At 36.0% G+C, this 21,911-nt stretch overlaps 1 protein-coding gene across 1 annotated transcript in view; it reads right to left on the reverse strand.

Moving 5' to 3' along the window:
* Positions 1 to 21,661, reverse strand: part of grin2ab (glutamate receptor, ionotropic, N-methyl D-aspartate 2A, b) — a 103,203-nt gene extending 81,542 nt beyond the window's left edge. The window contains exons 1-3 of the mRNA XM_073842678.1: positions 21,091 to 21,661; positions 20,343 to 20,529; positions 13,196 to 13,591 (exon numbers count right to left, since the gene is read on the reverse strand). Coding sequence (XP_073698779.1) covers positions 13,196 to 13,576 — 381 coding nt within the window. The 5' untranslated portion in view covers positions 13,577 to 13,591; positions 20,343 to 20,529; positions 21,091 to 21,661. The remainder of the gene's footprint in view (positions 1 to 13,195; positions 13,592 to 20,342; positions 20,530 to 21,090) is intronic.
* Between the last annotated feature and the right edge of the window lie 250 nt (positions 21,662 to 21,911).

A 21,911-nucleotide genomic window follows, 5' to 3' on the forward strand; every position in this document is an offset into this window, starting at 1 on the left:
CTATTAAAACACAGTCTAGAAAAAAACTGAATCCAGAAAAATTCTAGTGGAAAAAAAAAAAAAAACGGAATTTGGGAAAAAATAAAACAGATCCCGAAACAGACCCCAAACTTAAACAGTAGTGTACATCACACTGTATAAACCCTTTCTAATATTAAATATATTATTATTACTGTGTATTTTATTAATTAGAATATGTATATTTTTAGTGACACAGGTTGCAAGAAAAAACATTGTCTATTTTCTCTCACTGCCTCCCTATTTTTCCCTCGTTCTCCTGAAGATATTTAGAGAGTCTCCTAACTAAATCAGTTAAGTTACATAAGATTGTCATTTTAATTTTATTTAGCTTAATAATTAAAACAAAAACTATTGTCATATCATTTACAAACAGAAATGTATAGGTCTTCAAAGCAACCCATCAAAATAAAAGTTCGGTTCAACTTGAAAAAACTGTGACAGAGATATTTTACTTAATGTAATGATAGCACTACTACTAATAATTAAATTATTAAAGCATTTAAGGAATATTTACCAGAAAATTTTTTGAAAAAAATAAAATAAAATTTTCACATGGCCTTAAAAATGTATTTAAAAAATATTTAGTCCCAACTAATGGATCTCAAGTGTGAAATCACCTGAACAGGTGTAACTCTCAAACTGTTTTGCAAACAGAAGTAGATCAGATACCGTCTGTATGGATGCTTTCAATCGCCTTCTCTAGCTTGCAATAGCCTTAAGTAAACCTGTAACCAAAGTGATAGTACACAGAATTAAACATTGAGACCTTTTATGCCATCTATAAGAATAATTTGTATTCTAAACAGTATATCAGGCAACTCCTGCTGTTTCCATTCTTATAGACGTGTAAAATTCTATTTCTGTTTTTAGGCAATTTAGTTTTTTTTTTTACTACCACATATTCCCACCACGTAGCGGTTTTATCTCACTCTCAGACACAATACCCCATTCTCTGCCATTTTTCATAACCGGAGAGATGCTGACAGGCCTAACGTCAGTGATTGACAGCAAAAAATAACCCACAACGTACGTGCTAATGTCATACGCATGTCAATGACTAGCTTACTGCAGTTCATGCTGCATTTTATCAACTGAACTTTTTCACAAAATGTTGTTGTGACTCCTGAAAATTTAAGGTAGCAACTTTCATTACACAATTTTTTTTCTCATCTGTGTACTGAATTGTATGTGAACATAGCAATCTGAACAGAACTGACAATCATATTCTGCTGCTTTGTGAATATAGACATACTACACTCTCACTGTTCAATGACAAATGTCATCTGTATGTATGCTGTATAGCGTCAATAAATCTAATACGTTTTCTTTGCCCTTCTCGAAGGACTCTAGTACACAATGCTGCAGCTGGACTGAGAAAGTCATCTGACTTCTTCGTGAATTCAAAAGAACATTTTACCTTTTGAAGCCAGTTGGTAAAATGTCCACTTGTCAATAAAAACCAGATTTCTGCCTGCGGCATTGTGGGAAGACTCCATCCATCTCGCTTCCCATCTCTCTCCTTTTCTTGTACTCCTAAAGGTATTTAGAGGACACTCCAATGGACAAAAAAAATAATAATAATGTAGCTAGAGAGTCTCTTAACCAAATCAGTTTAGTTACATAAGACTGTCATTTTAAGTTTATTTAGCTTGATTAATTTAAAAAACATAATATGATGATTTAATGCAATTACCCTATAGGCATACATAAATTATTATTTTTTTTTTTTTTGACTAAAGCCACTTTTTTTATCATTTCTAGTCAATGCTTTCACCTGCCACATTATTGTAATGTATCTGAATTGTCTTCATTTGGGGGCTTTTCTTGGCAAATACTGATAAACATGATGAATTGAATTAGTTAAGTGCCATATCAGGTCATTAATTTGATTAAGATCTTGATCTGTGATGCACTAAAATCATTCATAACATTTACTACCTGTGGAGCAACAACTGTGCAATTACATTTTGCCGTCAAGGTATTTACATACATAAATACATATTTATGTATGTATCCTTTGATGCGCTACAGATCAGGCATGCTATGTGCTGATACTGATTGCATAATCATCTATTAAAACTTGTTGACAGTTGCACAGTGCAACACACCGTTGGTTAATTAATAGTGAAAGACTAGTGTTGGACATGAACTGAGCTAACACTTGATAAGATGACAAGGCAAAGGACGAAAATGACACGTCATATAAACGTAATGTGCACGAAACGTTCTATTTCTGTAAATCTCTGGCAGTCACAAAGACGCATGCACACTGAGGATAGGGATGAGGCACAAGGTCAGCCAAACTGCAGCCTGCCCGGAGCAGACGGGGGCTCAAGTGCCTTGCTCAAGGGCACAATAGAGGAACGCTGTACGGTGCAGGGTCTTTCAGACACACTCTTCGAAATGAAGGTTGTTCAATGATTCTTAGATTAAGTGAAGAACCCTTTTATCAAGAATCATTTTTCAGTGTATAGGGGGTTCTTGAGGCAAGATGGTGGTTTATTATTGGTTTTTGAGCCAATGAAAACATTTAATGCTCAGAGGTTCCTCTTTCCAGGGCTCGAGAGACTTAATGGAATTCTCAGATGTTCTTCACTGTATCAGATGTTTCTCCAAAGGCATTACTTAGGGAATACAAAAGGACTAAAAAAAAGTCAGCTGTTGACATTCAGTCAGGTTAGAGCTAAAACTTCAGTCAGTTTTATACACTAAAACCTAACGACAGTGACTAGTGACTAGTGACAGCACAACTTTCCTGTCAGTGTTCACTTCGCACGGACCGACTGTTAAACACAAAGTACACATTTTTATGCAGTCTGCAAATGCACAGAGGATCTCACAGCTGAATCTGACAAAGTTTGCAAGATCAGAGAAATTAAACATTTGTTAGACATTCAAAGACTTCTTTAGATGAAATGCATATTTGCTGAATGCTGACGACAGATGAGAACGTATTACAGTGTTTGCCTTCTGTTACTAATAATAATGCTTTCATATACCAAGTACTTTGTTTAAAAGTTATGTGTAATAATTTATTAGCCAGAACTGTTAAACTATACAGTAAACTAATGAAGGGAGTTGGCATTCTGAGCACTGTCAGAACAAAATGCGCACTGTGAAAAAAAAATGTTTCACGTTTTACAAAACGTGATACAAAATATTAAACCAATATTTTCAACTGTGATTATAATCAGAAATGAGCACCAGTTCCTTGAGCACCAAATCAGCACATTAGAATGATTTCTGAAGGATCATGTGAAACTGAAGACACAGAAATAAATTACATTCTAAAATATATTGAAATCAGCCATTTAAAATTGTACTAATACTTCACAATATTACAGTTTTTACTCTACTTTGATCAAACGAATACAGCCTTGGAAATCATAAGAGACCCGTTTCAAAAACACTAAACAGTAAATTGAACCTTTTAATAGTGTATGATCTCACCATTTCAATTGTTTCCCAACCTGATTAGAAAAAAAAGAGATCTGGAGAATGTTCATGTACTGACATACAGTTTGGTAACAGAAAAGTGAGAAATGCAATCCTGCCTGAACAGACAGTGTATGGAAGTGAATCATAAGGGGTGATCAGTCCCACACACAGCTACCGTGGCCCAGCGCTTTGAACAGCTACACATTTTTGCATCTAATCCTACGCCAGGCAGTCTTTGATCATGCGATGACTGCTAGACCATTATGACCAAACATGGACATTCTCTAAAGTTACTGTTTAATGAAACAGCACCTGAAACAAAGACACAGCCTCTCGATTAGCTTTTATGCAATTTTAATCTGAAATATCAAGCATTAAAAAGCATATTTAGCTGTGCCCTGGTGCATGGACACAATGAGCTATGAAACCTACCTATATCTATCTATCTATCTATCTATCATGCTGCACTAATGCAGCAAACATGTTGGCAGTGTGGAAGCATTTAAAACTATCTGAGAAAGACAAGCACCGACAGCACAAGACTGTTTAGTATCGCATTGCATGTCTTCCATGAGAAGAGAAAATGGTGATTGTTGCTGGTTACTGTATGATGACTGAAATCACAAAATGGCCTTAAACCATTAGTAAATAAACTACAGAACATTATGTTATCTAATACACGCACTAATTGTATTTATTCTGACAGCGCTGCACAAGCTCCTTAGACAGGGTTTAAAGTCCAAAGTGCGAGGGAAATCTGTGTGATGAAAATCATTCATAAATCTGCTGCTGTCAGCAAAAAGTAGTCTTCTTGAGGTTTCCGCCAAAATAAAAGTTAACATTCATAAATGTTAGTATTGTAATTTTACTGTTTACTGTAATGCCTGATTCAAGAATGGCCAAAGAATATTATTTGACTAACTTATTCATTTTAAGTTAAATTGTGTTTTGTTGGTAGGCTATAATTGTCTACTAGAATGTTAAAAATGTTCAGTGTTAAATAAATATTTTTAAATTGTTGTTTTGTAATTGTTTTTTTTTTTTTTTTTTTTTGAAAAGCAGGACAAAACTATAAAAAGCAGATTTTGGCTATTTAATTTATGCTAAAATTTGTCAAAATACATGGGGGAATACACAAAAAACTGTGTCTGGTAATCGGCCTTCGGCCCAGTGTTTAATTTTGTTCAGCTTCGGCCAAGAATTTTCATTTCAGTGCATCCCTAATCAGAATGTAATTAAAATGTAATTTATTCCTGTGATGGTAAAGCTGAATTGTCAGCAGTTCCACATGATCCTTCAGAAATCATTCTAATATTGTGATTAACATGGGAAATGTTTCCTGAGAAGTTATTTTCTTATTTTTCACATTTCCTATTATTAACAATGTCAAAAACGATTTTTCTGCAATTCATTTTTTTCAAGATTCTTTGATGAATAAAAAGTTCAAAAGAGTTCAAAGGCATTTATTTAAAATAGAAATATTTTGCAACATTATAAATGTCTTCTAATACTGCTGATGAATTTAATGTATCCTTGATGAATAAAAGTATATCTTCCCAAAAAAAAAAAAAAAAGAAAAAAAGAAAATTACTGATGCAAAATTTCTGAATGGTATAGCAGTGACTTATTGTTTTGAATGGCAACTCAAGCTGATGCACACAAAAAAGATCAGATTCAACAAATTACCATAATCTCTCAAACTCTCACTGCCTGTCTTTATAATTCAGTCTCTCACCCTCATACACAAAGAAAATCCTCTGGCCTAAGACAAATCTGAAAAACAGTAGGAATTATGAGGTTAACGTTTCACTCTAAATGAATTAGCCTGTGTGTCTACTTGACTATACAATATTCATAAAGTTAGTGTCGCACAAAATGCAGAATGCTGTGGAACAGGGAATCTAAACATAGCCCTTAAAAGCTGCTTTCAAAGGTTTTTCGAGTTGTTTCGCTGGTTCTTCTCCCAAATAGACTGTCATTTCCCGTGAAGGCTGCGCTTACAGGGAAAATGACCTCATTCGGTCCTGAATGCAGCCTCCAATCTCCATGTTAGCCGATTGTCCTTTACAACCCGCGGGAAAGAAGCGACGAGAGGAATGGGAAGAAAGAAAATAAGTGAGGACGAGAGAGACATGTTGGTGGTCTGCCAGGGAGAGGGATCCTTTGTGCAGACCCTCTCTTCTGATAAACCCTAAAGGTAGAACGATAGAGAAAGAAAATAAAAGAACGGGAAAGAGAGAGAGAGAGAGAGAGAGATGGGGGGGAAAGGAAGATTCACATATAGAGGGATTGTAGAGATTAAAAGAAGAAGGGACAGACTGAAACTTGACAAAGGTCTGAAAGCTTTATCTTCTAAGAAAAGACCTGTAAAGCTCCATCTGATGCTATAGTTCAAAGCACCACATACAGTATGGGAGCTTCCCTGTAACCTGACTTGAAGTGTCACCGACATGGCTAGAGATTTGTTATCCAGTCTCCGCATGACAGTAACTGAATGTAAATTAATTTCTAATTTCATATCTTTGTAAGCCAAGTCCTTCTATAATAGCATCTCAGAACTGCAGTGAGTCACTGTGGTACAGCCCAAAATAAGTAGGTGGCCATCAAGGCGCTACTGTTAGGAGAGAGAAGGATTTATCATAGAGTATTGAGCGATGGCAGATCGTTTGTCCGCTGTGTACCATTCCGGAGTCGTTTAAAGCATCTTAAATTACATTCCAGCTTAGGTCCGCCATTGTAACTTTATTTCGGTGTCTGCTTGAAGCACAGCGATACATCACACAAAATAACGAAGGACAAGTTTATTTTGGCTTATACAGGACTTTCACTTAAGCTGTAGTGAACACAGGTAAGGTGTAAACAAGAGCTAGAACAGTATTTCAAAATCACACAGAATGCTGTTCTAAGCTAAATAAAAACTGACATCTTAAGGCGAGACACTACAGGTGAATAGGGTAAAATTTTTAACTAGCAGATATCACCATGAAACTTTCTCAGTTGATTACCTACATTAAGATGAGAAAAAAATGTATTACAATGTTTTTGTAATTTTATGTTTAAATATGCAAATTAGGCATTATCTAAGTAAATATGCGCTAATTTGCCTATATTTTAAAAAACGAAATCTCAGAATTGGATAAAGCCAGGTTCAAAATTCTTTTTTCATTGTGTTCACATATTAGATGGGAAAAAAATTACAGAGGGATTTATGGATATCCACTTTTGTTATCCTGTAAATCAGAATATACTGTCAATAGCCTTAAAAAATGTATTTTCGCCATGTTTTTTGGAATAAAATGTTATATAAATCAGGCTAGGAATAATATATTTACAAATCCCTCTGTAATAGTCTTCATAATATTACTAGGTACAAGACTGGAAAGTTTGGTGTATATAGGTGCTACTGAAGTGGAGATTTCGGACTTGGAGTATGAGAGAAAAGTCATTTTGAGAAAATGGGCTTTAAAGATTTATATTGTAAAAATTCCACACATTTTTATATGAAAACATTGCTAACAAGCAAAACAACTGGCCAAGTAATTATTTATAACAATGTAAACTGAATAAAACAACATTGCCAAATAAGACCTTCAACTAACCACAGAGAACGACAAATACATGAACAAGCAGCCACTGTTGTGTAGAGTGCACTTTATTTATAGATTGGCTTATATCTAAACCACCCTGGGTTCCCATCGACAGCTTACGTTCAGATGCGCTTCCCGAGGGAATTTCACCATGTAATCCATTACTAATTTTCATTTTCCCCCTTGCAAGTGACAACTGCTGTACTCTTTTCGATGATTGACGCAAAGTTATTTTCATTCATTCACTCAAAAGATACCGCGGAAAGCTAAACTAAACAAGGAAGCGTCAAAGCATACCATGTGACGATTCTGAACGAATCACGTTGTCAGAAATTATCTTCAGCCAATGAGATTGCGCATTTAGAGTTAAATCCCCTCTTTTACTTTCACGATTGGTTGCTGATAAAAAGGAAATAACCATATTTGGATCCGACAGCATTGCACAGAAGAGAGAGAGCTTTCCAGCAGTGTACGTGATGACTGGGTACAGACAGAGATCGTGGAGCAGCATGTTGATTTAGAACGCCAACTTTTGTTGAATTTATGAGAAATCTACAGACGCAAACAGACAAAGTGCAGTAAAATAAAGACCTAAATGTGTATTTCGGACTTTTTTTCACCACAAGTCTAAAAGAAGACATGTTATTGAAGACAAATATCCAAAAATCTCAAAATTGACCAATAAAAAAAAACGATGTTTTTGCCTGCCGTGTCTCGCCTTAATGACACAAAAACATCCAAACTCTATTTTTGTGCTATAAATATTTTATTTGTAGACACACTGCCATTCAAAGGTTTGGGGTCAGATTTTTTTTACTAATACTTAGGGATAATATCACAATATGACATCCACGATACAATATTAATACGATATTAAAAAAAAAAGACAAATGAAGATATAAAAGATAATTTTGTACATTTACAGTTAAATTATTCTATATAATGCACTTTGAGAGATCAAAATTAAGACCTTCAAGCCACGTTCTTAACTAAAAAAAACTTAAGTCAGAAAAGTCAGTAAATTGACTTGTACCTGAACTTTAAAGGGGACTCTAAAGTGGTATACTGCGTCAGTCTGCGAAGATTTTTAACTCAAACTGGTGCAGTCTGTCAGCCATATAATGGCAGTGGATGGGCACCAAACCTTTAAAAGTAAAAAGAAATATGCACAGACAAAAAAAAAATCTTACTGCCTGAAAATTTATCTAGTGGGACCTGCATAATGTCCGTGCTAAAATTACACAAATAAAAAAAAACATTAAACAAAAAGTAGCTACTTTTTCTTACAGAAAACTGTTTCATGAACCGATCCATTGAGGAGTTTTATTGTGGCTGACATCATCAAACTAATGTCTCGGTGACATCAGCAAAGTGTCTCTCATAAGCTTGTTGGAGACGAGATGGCTTTTACCCTTCATGTGGGTTTTCTGTGCGCTGCTGTGTTTTTTACAGGCACTTATTTGCCACTGCTGATGACATCATATGATCTAATGTGCCAGTGCAACCTCAGTCTATTGTTAAATGAATAACAAGAAAATTTGAGAGTGTGTGGGAGATGGATAAGTGAAAGAGAAAAGGACTATGTGTGTCTGTACACGTCCGCCAGTAAGTGTATGTTACATATTTAATTTATGTCAGCCCCTCAATTTTGTTCTTTTCTCCCATAATGCACCTCTTTAATACAGATGGGATAAAAGCAGCTTCAATGGGGCAGAAAACAGCTTTAGTGTTAAACTCTTCCGGCCTTCTTTACCTTCCATTTTCTTTCGCCCCCTCTGCCCCCTCTTACAGACCCTAAACACATATGCCCAGACCTCATTCCAGAAACTGAACATGCAAACCACATAAAGAAGCTCATCGAATATTCAGTCCTGCCCCCTCAGTGTGCGTTAGTGCCCTTATGAGAGGTGGAAACATGGATAAAAAGATGCATCCCGGCACCTTCATTTTTAATAACGCGAGAAGGAAAATCTAGGTTTACAGAGAAGCAAAGCATCCTCCAGGACCCTCACATACACACTCTCAAAACACACTCACGCACCCCCCAGAGTACTCCGCAAAAAGACATGCAGTTGAACTTGATCAAAGAAGGCCAAGAGACACAGCGGTACAAGAGAGAAAGGATGTGTAATACTATAGAGATAAAGGCCATTCTGAAACATATTAAAGGGATAGTTCACTCAAAACCTAAAATTCTGGCATTAAGTTACTCCAAATCTAAAAGTTGTCTTTTGTTTCCCATGGATCATAAAAGGACACATTCTGAAGAATCTCTTTTTTTGTGTGTTTCATGGAAAAAGGAGGACTAAAATAATGGTTGCTGCACTTAGAGATTAACCGATAATCGGGTCAGGTCTACCTACAAATTTATGCAAATGTATATGCAATATTCAGCCACAGTTTTCAACAAAATCCACCTGAGTAATACTTCTGACAGTACAGTAAAATTGGTAACACACAATAAGGTAACTACTAATAACTACTTTAGTTACCATGTACTAAGAATAAACAATAATTCTACAGCATTTATTAATCTTAGTTTATGTTCATTTCAGCATTTACTAATACATTATTAAAATCAAAAGTTGTGTTTGTTAACATTAGTTAATGCACTGAATTGACGAACAACTGTATTTTTATTAACAAAGATGAATAAATATTGTAATAAATGCATTGTTCATTGTTCATTCATGTTAGTTAATACATTTACCTAATGGAACCTTACTGTAAAGTGTTCCCATAAAATGATACTCTTTACTTAATTTTCATTCAATTTGTGAAACATATCTATATTACTACATGTCTAACACCAAATTCTCTAACGCTGTTTGCACCACTCTGCCCAGTATTTAAGTGGAAAATGTGTGATTTTAGTGATTGAACATTGGCTAATTAATGATGACTTTACACACCGAAGAAGGCCTTGAGCCAAAACGTTTGTGTTTTTCCTATTGTTGATGAATATAAAATAAAATGTAAAATAAAAAAGTCTGTTTTTTTTCTAACATAAAATTTAACACATTTACCTAATTTGACACCGAAGTAGTTTTATTCTGTTCAGTCTAATCAGAAAGACTGAGACCAGACACATCACAAGCTGACCTTGATGTAGCAGTCAGAGGTTATTTATATAAATATTTAATAAAGCACTGAGAAAAGACTGGCTTCATTTGTTTGCAAATACCACTTGGCTTGATATTCTGCTATTTTATGCAAGAAAATTTATGCATGCCAATATACACTTCTCTTTCAAAAGTTTAAGGTCATATTTTTTAATAAATGTACGCTTATTCAGCAAAGGCACATTAAACACATCTAAAGTGGCAGTAAAAACTGTTATAATGTTACAAAAGAAATGCTGTTTTGAACTTCCTATTCATAAAAGAATACTAAAAAATTCTACACATTCTCAACTGTGATGAGAAGTGTTTCTTGAGCACCAAATTGGCATTTTAGAATATGACAACGAAGGCTGAAAATTCAGCTTTGCCATCACAACCCTGGTGAAAAATAAAGAAGTATACTGCAAATACATTTACATATGTACTTAACAAAATACCCTGCAATTGTACTTTTTAGCACTAAACTGATTTACTTAAAGTCTGCTAAACAACTAATTTTGTACTTATTGCACTTTAATTGTGCGGAAATAGTGGTGAATTCCAACTAAAGATATACTGAAGTGTATTTGATTGTGGTAATGTGGAACTATTGCAAGTATACTTTAAGTACACTTTAAATATTCTGCATTTAAAGGGCAATATTATTTAAAGTTCATACAATCCCTATCAATAGTGACATTAAAACACATTTTAGGCTTAATCTCAAAGGATTAGTTCACTTACAGAACAATTGTCTTTCTTTCTTCAGTCACAAAGAAATTATGTTTTTTGAGGAAAACATTTCAGTTTTTTTCCCCTTTATAAAGGACTTCTATGGTGCCCCCAAGTTTGAACTTCCAAATGAGTTTAAATACAGCTTCAAAGGGCTCTAAACAATTCCAGCCAAGGAAGAAGGGTCTTATCTAGTGAAACGATCGGTTATTTTCTAAAAAAAAAAATTACAATTTATATACATTTTTACCTCAAACACTCGTTGTCTAGCTTTGCGTTTACTCTGTTTATTCCAGTTCATGACAGTTAGGGTTTGTCAAAAACACTCAGATTTTCGCTTCCAAAATCACCCTACATCGCTGTTTTATCTATTTGACTTTGCATGGGTACTTCTGCACTGATGTAAGATGATTTTAACTGCCAAGAACTGGAATACACAGAGTTCACGCAGAGCCAGACAAGACAAGCATTTGAGGTTAAAAGGTATATAAATTTCACTAGATAAGACCCTTCTTCCTCGCCTGGGATCATTTAGAAATTTAGAAATGTTTCACTCAAAAAAAAAAAAACAATTTCTTTACGACTGAAGAAAGAAAGACATGAACATCTTGTATGATAAAGGGGTGTACATTATCTGTACATTTTTGTTCTGGAAGTGTACTACTCCTTTAAGAAATGTGCATTGTGCACAAGTAGCACTCCAAATAATGTTTAATTATAATTTTTATATCAGTAAGTCTCGAGCGATATGTCAGTAAATACAATAAATACATTTTAAAAATTATTACTTTTTTATTAGTGGAGAATAAATTACATTTAATAAACAATATGTATTAAACTATTTTGCATGCATGTATCAATACATTATAATTGTGATAAGATTTACACAATACTGCATTTTTTTTACTGTATTTTAATCAAATAAATGCTGCCTCGGTGAGTGGAAGATGCTTCCAACAGAAACATTAAAAAAATCTTACTGACTCCTTATTAAATGTGAAAGGATCTGACAGTAATTGTGATAGTTTCTGTCTTTCTATTTCTGTTTATTTCAGCCTTGGAAATGCATTGTGCTTGACATGTTATTGCACAGCCACTGCAGCCAAGCCTGTATCAGCCCGGGTATCAAAAGGAACTCTGGGAGATGATTTAAAGAAGGGATGAGGAGTGTTATGGGAGACAGCAAGCAGGGGGCCTCTTAATGTTTGAGCTTCATTCACATCAGCCCCAGCATTTGACTCCCTAAGCAGCGCTTCCCTCCTGAAGAGTCTCTTCAATTATTACCCTCCAAGCTCTACAGCAGCACCGGGGCCTAATGTGTCAAATACGAAGTTGGAGGATGTCGCTCAGAGGAATTTAGATAATGAAAAATCAGAACCTTTTGAATTCCAAGCACCTTTCAATATATACACTTGCCAACACAAATAGCTCATCATACATACAATGAGAGGATAAGCAAATACTAAAACTAAAAAATACCAATTAAAGGCTAAAAATAAAGAATCTATTAATTATATAAAAACACAAATTGCATAAGAGTAAAAACATCAAAAACAGTCTGGTTTAAAGGAGAAACGTTCCTAACCATTAGCTTTGACAAAGTAGCACAATCCACTTACTTTGTGGTTGTATTTCATCACTGTTAAAAGAGATGCATTCATCTAAAATTATCAAATCACTATTTGGAAGGGTAGTTTGAAGTGAACTCAGCCAGATGATGCAACGGAATGACATGGTCGTCTACAAGAAGTTTCTACAGTTCATGTGGATGAACACTGTGTAGTAATAGCCTAATAGTCAAAGTATTCATACGATAATGTATTAGCAATATAAAATCATTGATGTTTATTGTAAAGGTAAAAACAGCTTCAATTAACCAATTCGCAATCGGAAACTTTCTCGGCTCGATGCTTAACTCTGTGTGGCAGCTCTGTTAATAACCTGGCCGCAGGTTTCTATCACACCCACACAACTGAAACCGATTTTGCTATAAACACAAATCATTGCCAACTTTGCAGAAACAAACAGACAGACAGAGGGACAGTGACAGGAAGACTGGCAATCCGTCAGGTTATATCTGATGCAGATGGCATGACTGATAAAGAAAATCTGTCAGGTATCTGAATTGTGTCTCGTTTAATGCCACACAGCTAGACAATCCAAAACATGGCATTGAATATTTGAAATCAAGCTTTCTGGTGGAAAACATCCGATTGATGCCAGATATGATGAAATATTCTGCGGTGGGTTGCTGTTAATGCAAAGTGGTGGACAGATAAAGCACATAGAGCCAATAAGGGAGGAATGAATCCTTACCTTTTCGGCCATTGTCATGGCAGAGCCGCCATGGATTCCCAGTATGGGCATGGAAGTCTGAGAGGAAACAAAGTCCAGCATCTGTGCCACAGCTTCCTGGTCCGTCCCATCTCCATAGACCAGCCCGTGCAGTCTCTGTCGGGACATGAGCTCACACAAGTGGGTAAGCATGCTTCCTGGGTCCGTCTGGTTCACCTGGACGCTGAGAACAGTCACATCCAGAGGTGCACCTATCCCACGGGCCGGGCGCAGGGCTGATTCGGATACGGTGGGGGTTTGGCCCAGTATTACAGCTACACTCAGGGATGGAGGCTTCTCTGCGGCCTGCGACCAACCCAGCAAAGCCCATAAGACCATCAACCAGACTACAGCTCCCATCATTCCTGGCTTCAGCCCCTGTAAAGATGAGATGGATGCAAAACACGCTCAGTCTTACCAATCAGGCTTACTAGATCCAAACTAGACATTAAATTACATCCGGCCTATTACTTTGCACGCAATGATTCAGTGAAAGGGGACTGGAAATGAATGAGAAGCGAATCCAGAAGACATGCTTTTAAAGGTTAAGATGGTATGGGTACTTTGTTCAACTACTCAATCATTTCAAGTCAATACTTTTCAATTAGCCTAAACAGTTAAATGGAACAGTGGTTCACTTATTAGCAATTAACTCTGATGTACTGTCTTACAATATGTCAGCGTGGTTGCATTTAAATGGCCCGTCTAATTGATAGGACTCTTCAATAGTTTATTACGATTCTAGGCGGAATTTGATGCCTGAATAATTCCAGATGGCTAGTGTAGCTGTCTCTTAAATTACAGTAATAATTTATGAAACCATGCACTAACTGTAGTGCATTATAACTTCATGAGTGAAGAACAGCTTACACATGGTTAAATTTAAGTGCGCTGATGTCAGCGGTTCAAAGATGGTTCAATCTCAAGAGGTTGGATGTAAAAGTCAACTTTGGAATGAAGGAAACTGTACTTATGGCTTAAAGGAATAGTTCGCTCCAAAACTCACTTGGCACCTACAGTTGAGGTCAAAAGTTTACATAAACTTTGCAGAATCTACAAAATGTTAATTATTTTACCAAAATAAAAGGGAACATACAAAATGCATGTTGTTTTTTTTATTTAGTATTGACCTGAATAAGATATTTCACATAAAAGATGTTTACATATTGTCCACAAGAGAAAATAATAGTTGACTTAATACAAATGACTGTTCAAAAGATCAAAACTGCTGTTTTAAGAATCTTCAGAAAAGTCCTTCTGGTCCCACAGATTCTTTTTTTTGTGTGTGTGTGTGTATTTGAACCCTTTCCAGCAATGACTGTAGGATTTTGAGATCCATCTTTTCACACTGGACATGCAACTATTACAGAAGGTTCAATTGCTTCAGAAGGAAAAACGATGCATTAAGAGCCAGGGGTGTAAACTTTTGAACGGAATGAGGATGTGTACATTTCTTATTTTACCTAAATATCACATTTTTTTAATTTGGTACTGGCCCTCAGAAGCTACAGCAGATACTTACATGTTCCCCAGAAGATAAAGTAAGATAAATTTACCATGATCTTCAAATTCAAAAAGTTTTCACCTCGCACTCCTAATGCACCATATTTCCTTATTAAGCATCAGTGAGCATTTGAACCTTCTGCAATTTCGTAACTGAGTCCCTCAATTGTCATCAGTGTGAAAAGATGGATCTCAAAATCATACAGTCAATGTTGAAAAGGGTTCAAATACACAAAAATGCTGAAAAACCAAAGAATTTGAAGAACTTTTCTGAAAAATAGACAAGTTTAACTGTTTAGGTCAAATAAGGGACAAAACAAAAAAACATCTGTGGATCATCCAGGTAACAACAAAATATTAAGAATCAAGCGTATGTAAACTTTTAAACAGGGTCATTTTTATAGATTCAACTATTACTTTCTGTTGTGAACTATATGTATCTTTAATCAGGGTTTCTGCAGATATGAACAAGTGAAATTTAAGACTTTTTAAGACCTTTTTAATACCACCTTATATGAAATTTAAGACCGAAACCTGTAATGGAAATAGATATTATATTACATGCATATATGTAATATTTAATGTGTTTAATGTAAAAAGTAAACGCAATTTCATGGCTGTCATAAATTAAATTTATTACTACGATATACAGTGAACTTTTCATATCAGCAGATACTATTCCACACAAAATATCCCCATAAAAGTACCACTAGAAATATCTGATGTAAAAAAAAAAATTAGCTTTTACATCGTAAATCTGCATATTTGATTTACCTTTATAAATGCCTTTTTTTTTTTTTTTTTACTTTTGAAATGTATGCATTACCTTTGAAATGTATTTTATGAATTTATCAATAAATTCTAAATGGCTGTTAGCAGTGAGATTACATAATTTACACTGCAAAATTAAAAGTGAGATTAATGTTTTAAATACATTTATTGATTTATAAATATATACATTAGAAATGTTGGGTGTGGAGGCATACTTTTAAACACACTAAACTACCAGCAGGTGGCGGTAAGTCACTTCATGAGCGAGTTATTTCAACTGTTTCGAGCAAAACGCTGTATCATAGCAGAACGTTGCTAGGAGAATGCTTCTGCTAATGTTGCATATTGTCTAATATGTAAGTAACTACTTGACTAACTACTTTTTTATTGAGCTAAAATTAATGTAACATTTGTAATTGTGAGAATTTTTAGCAAAAAGCTCACTTGGTATATTACTGAACTATATCATGTTATAAATAAACTATACATTTTAAATTTTTACCTCAGTGTGTTTCTTTAGAGAGCTGTTACATTCATTTGTTTTAAAGTATGTCACAAATAGACCAGAAATACACTATGCATTATCAATTTCTGTTTACGTTTAATGTATTAAAATATGAATCTTTCTTGCCTTTGGATGCTTCACTAGTTGTTTTTGTCACTTCAGTTTTAATCAGGCGGTTTGTTCGGTCGGGCAAGTAAAAAAAAAACATTTTAAAAGTATCTCGAATGCTGGCGGTCAGCTAGCTCGACCTATATTTCTTATTATTATTGATAACATTATATACAGAAAAAGGTAGTTTGACCTGTATTCTGCTACTGCGATTCTGAAGACGCAGTAACTTCCACAGAGGGAGAAAAAAATCTAGTTGTTAGCAACTGGCCTTAGCCAAGCCCTATATTCAGTTTTTTTCAAGCTAAGTATCGCTAAACTTGCACTTCCCCATAGCTAAAAAGTTAAATCCATTTTACTTCTGCGGTACAATCCGAGAGAGACTCGCGGCAATAACAGAAAGCTGATTGGCTATTGCATGCTGGTCTCATTTGTAGTTTAAATACAGCAAATTATATTTGGAATAGTGAAATAAAGAACTACAACACCACGGAAACAACAAAAAGAGAATTTAAATGAGCATTACAGGTAGCGTTACATGGACATTGGAAAAATAAGACCTGTGTAAAATTATTTAAGACCTAGAACAGCGAATTTAAGACTTTTTAAGGCCTAAAATTTTGATTTTTAAATTTTAGACTTTTTAAGACTTTTTAAGACCCCGCGGAAACCCTGTTTAATGTGAAATAACTTTTAAATAACATGCATTTTGTACTGTGTGATCCTTCTTATTTTGCTAAAATAATAAACGTTTTGCAGATTCTGCAAGGTGTACGTAAACTTTTAACTTCAACTGTAGATGTTCTTTCCTGTTCATTTGGCTCCTTTTATCAAGGTAGAGGTACTTTGCTATCAAACATGCTTTGATAGCAAGATTGATCGAATTCACTCTGAACTTTTCACTCTCAGAAATGTCACTGGATACACCTGCTTCATCCCCGGAGTTTAGACATCAGTCATATTTGCACCTCCATTTTATTCACCGACTACCTTGGCCCATAGCCAATAACCACAGATGAAAAAGTACTCAGATGATATTGAGAATTACATTATAACAAAAATACATGGATTAGTGCAGTCAAATATCCTGTTTCTTATTCAACTCTGGTTGAGAATATAATTGGTAACACAAAAGCAGAGCATATATACTGTAGCATCATGACATAGTGTCAGCTTGTCTCTTAATATACTGTATGTGCCAGGGCATGTAATTTAAAATCAATACTCATCATGACACAAAAATCAATAAAATGAAATAAACCCCACAGTCTCCACGGCCTGAATTTTGGGAGTTTGTTTGGGGTTCTCAGCAATGAATGATGTGATAAGAATGTGCTGCCATCAGCTACTGCGAATGCTACCATTTTAAATCACCAGTCCTCAACAAAGGACAAAGCTTAATGCAGAAGCTCATAAATGCACATCTTAACAAAAAAGTCCCACACTGGAATATTACAGAATATATTGCAAATACTTACTGTATATGTGGGTAGTTTAAAAAAAATAATATGATTGTGAATATTTTCAACATCAGCACATTTTTAATAATCCTATCTGCATTTAATTTAAAAAAGTCATGCAATGTGACAATTTCTAAGTACAAAGTTTCCATATAGATTCTTAAGAAAGCATATGGTCAAACTGAAATTTATTCAGACACCTTCAACATTTATCACATTATCAGTTTATTCACTATAGATTAGAAAATGGTAATAAAATATGACAGGAACTAATTCAGCTTGATAATGTCAGATAACTTTGATAGAAAAGATATGTAATGGATACAACAGACAACTGTTAGTGTGACAATATTTACACAACTATTAATACTTTGTTGACCAATTTCCCAGCAATCCTTAATTTTGTTCAGTCTGTGGTGTAAAAAGGTTGCATTAGCAATTAAAGAAAAAACATGGTCAGGTCAAAATGTCTAAATAATATTTGGTCCCAAATTTTTGGGTATAACATGTCACAGTTTACTTTATTTTGCCATCTTCACTTTCATAAATGAACTATAGTGTCCTACACCCACTAGTAAAAAAAAAAAGTTTTAAAAAAATATATCTGGTGTCTGAATAATTTTTGGTTTGACTGTATATGAGTATACTGATTTGTATTAGTAATATTAATCACAACATTGATAGAGTAATGCATGAATAAAAGTGGATGACTGTTACTGCCTGATGCATTATATAATTCCTCCAACAATGTCATTTTTGAATAAATGAAGCAAAGACTTGTTTAACACTTGATAAACTAATAATTTATTGATGCGTTTTCAATTGTTGGCAAACACTTATAGCAGATAGTGAGAGGGTTTTGCATCTGACAGCTAAAACATTCAGCTGTATTGTGAAGCATACTAATTGGTGCCAATCACATAATTGCCTAATTGCTTTCTTGATGGTTGCACTGGTAGTTTGTGAGGGTCCGAAAGTGGTACATGCCTCAATGACCACATTAGAGATTCCAGAGACAGGCAGTTGTGCTCTGTTACCCCTGTAACTCTCTCATTTAGTATACTTCCTAACGTCCATAATTGGCATACTCACAGAGCTACCCCAGAAAAGCAACCATGCCCTTAAGTCTACCCCAGAGTAGCACTTAGCGTTTGCACTCTGCATCTCGTTCGCTCATTCTGCATGTGCATCTGTCAGATTTGTTGGACACTTTACAAGTAAACGGTGTGTAATGTTTTCAGTCGCATTAGACATCACCTTCACCCTGAGCTTGCAGGATGCAACTGAAGAGCAGCCAAGGATCAAAATGAAGACAGTTCGTTTCGCTTACATACAAGAACAGACCCATGGATTTTCACGCATCAAAATTTAAGTAACGCTGCCAGACACATCTTGCCAATAGGAGTGTTTGTACGAGTGAGGCTGGAGTATATGCCTGGAAGTACCAACCACAGTTTTGATGGTCTGTCACAGCCCATATTTCATAATTCAAAACCACAGCATAAAGTGCCAAGTGCAGATCGGCTTCTCTGTTAGCAGAATATCACCGCTGAGATCACTTCTTTTCGCAGGCGAATGGGGAGGTTGTGGGTGGATTTTCTGAGTTTGACTGTGTGGAAAGGTGGAGGGGTCAATAGTTACGAGTACTCTCAAAATAAGCACCTGCACTAGGTCTTCCTCCCCCATCCATCTCTTTTTCTGACCAGCACGTATGCTCAGATATTCTTCTGTTTGAGGTCCAAAACATATTCTACCCAAGTATACGAATGCAACACTTCTAGCTATTCAAGTTTACAAAATGTGTGAAAAACCGTGGTATTATATGTGACCCTGAACCACAAAACCAGTCATAAATAGCACAGGGTATATTTGTAACAATAGCCAACAATACACTGTATGTGTCAAAAGTAGCAATTTAGTAAAGATCATGTTCCATGTATAAATTTAGTAAATTTCCTACTGTAAATATAATAAAACTTCATTTTTGATTAGTAATATGCATAGCTAAGAACTTCATTTGGACAACTTTAAAGGGGATTTTCTCAGTCTTTTGATTTTTTTGCACCCTCAGATTTCAAATTATTGTATCTCTGCCAAATATTTTAATATCCTAAATCACCTATGTATAAATCTCAATTTCAAAAATCTGACCCTTATGACTGGTTTTGTGGTCCAGGGTCACAAAGTCTTTTATAGTCAGTTTTCTCTTTCAGGTCAACTACTGTTATGGCAAATCAACAGTTTGAAGAAAGTCAGTATATTTTTTATCAGCTTTCCTTATAATTGCCAGAAATGTTATAGGATTGTTACCATCACAAGGGCGCATTAAGTATGTTCAACAGGGCAGTGCTTTAGCCAAGTGCACGTCTGTGTTCACGTATGATTAAATTATGTTTCTGCCCTAGGGCATCACAAGAGTGGCTGAATATAGCAAATGCAAGAATGCACTGCTGTATATCTGGGTGTTCAGTTAAGGTCATTTCACCAAGACGTGTATAAGTGCCTCTATACATGAATGTGTAGGTAGGGAGAGGGCGGTTTTGAAATATTTCAGCTTCTAAAATTGTATCCTCCATTGCAGGAAAGACTATTTCAGGCCTGGTCCTGTAAGCAAGAGGAAAACATCAAAAATGTGCTTGGACAACGTGACTGCACCCAAATCTGCAAGTCCCCCATTCCCCGTTTAGACTGAACCCGCGAAACAACGGCGCCCCCTGTCGGATCTCCGTGTCAGCCGCTTCACACATATTACTAAACGTTCAATATTTAAAACGTATCTTACCTTGCGTGTCACGAGGTGTCAGTGAAGAAGACTCGCCGTGGTTGAAATGTGCCATCTGTGAAACTGACCGATGTCTTGTGACCGTTATCCACGAAGATTTCCTCACAGAGAAGGCGCGTTTCTCGGCGCATTTTTTTTTTCAGACCTTCGGCGAACCACCTTGACAGGAGCTTAAGTATTCAATGTTCTGGAAAAAAGTCAGACAAAATCCTTACACTAGGTGAACAGTAATGACAGAACTCGTGATTCAGTGTATTTCTATAACTTCTCGCTCGTTTTCAGGAGTCTGTGAGAGAAAAGCCACACCAAAACGCTTCGCGGGCAAACTGATCTGCGTGGAAGCGTAACGGTTCCCCCGCACAGAACCAAGTCACCTCAGAAGCTGACTACAACAGCACATAACCGTGTTTTGAAGAACACCCATCAGTGAGCTTCGAAAGTGTAGTCAGTGAATAAAAGGTGTGCGAGAGACCCGGTGTGTTTAAATAACGGCCGGTGTGGTATTCCCCTCACGCGCGCGCGGGGTTTGTCTCTATGTAGGGCGCTCGCTCGCGCAGCAGGTGTTGCGCATCAAGGCGGTTGAAATAATTTCTCCCGTCACAAAAATAAGCCGACGATTTCGTCAACGGGAAGCTCCAACGACTCCCATTCGACTATGAAAGAGCGAAGCCACATTTGGTAAGGAAAATAAGACGCGAATAAGACGCTCTTTGATGTTTTATTGAAAGTAAAAAAGAGAACAACTCACCTAATATCCTCGTTATACATTTCCAACACACCAGTCAGGAAATTAAACCGTGTCCTCAGTCTTCATCGTATAACCTTGATCTTTCTTTATAAACAAATCCGTCAAGTTCAGCGCTCTCAACGGCGTAATTCCACCAGTGTCCTTGTGTTTACCGTGTCCATTCCTCACAGAGATTAACCAGAAAAAAAAAGGAAAGGGAAGAAAACGTTGAACTGTGGATTTTTCACAATAATATTTCTGTTATTTATTTCTGAGTGTCGAGCGCTTTCCGCAGTGGAGCTTGTGGAACAGGTCCGCGTCTGAGGGGGATTCCGTCAATATCGCATCCTTTTGGAGAAAACAACAGCAACACGCCGTATTCAGTCGTTAAAACGTCGATAACGGGGATGAGATCTATTTTGGATAGAGGTTCCTCTGCGACACCATCGACTGAACTCGACACATCATGGCAAACTGTCGAGCGCTGGTACGCTCCTTAACATCTCAGCGCGGAATTGAGACTGTACTTGCCAATGCCTCCTACGCGCTCCGCGCCAAATTCAACTCAATTCTCTTACATTGCCACCTCTAATTAAACACAAACACACGTTTAATAAGGGTGTATATACTGATTTGCTGTCTGTCAATGCAAACAGACTAGTCTTATCGCCTGAGGAAAACATTTGGTTATGAGGCGCGTTCCTATTCCCATCCAACTTTACAGACCATTGCTCTCAGACGCACACTCCATGAATCGAGTAGATGTTAGATTGAGTCTCTCTCTCCCTCTCTCTCTCTCTCCATCACACACACGAATACAGTCAAATGATAATGAGCGCCAT

Source organism: Garra rufa, chromosome 6, assembly GCF_049309525.1.
Source record: "Garra rufa chromosome 6, GarRuf1.0, whole genome shotgun sequence".
NCBI lineage: Eukaryota > Metazoa > Chordata > Actinopteri > Cypriniformes > Cyprinidae > Garra > Garra rufa.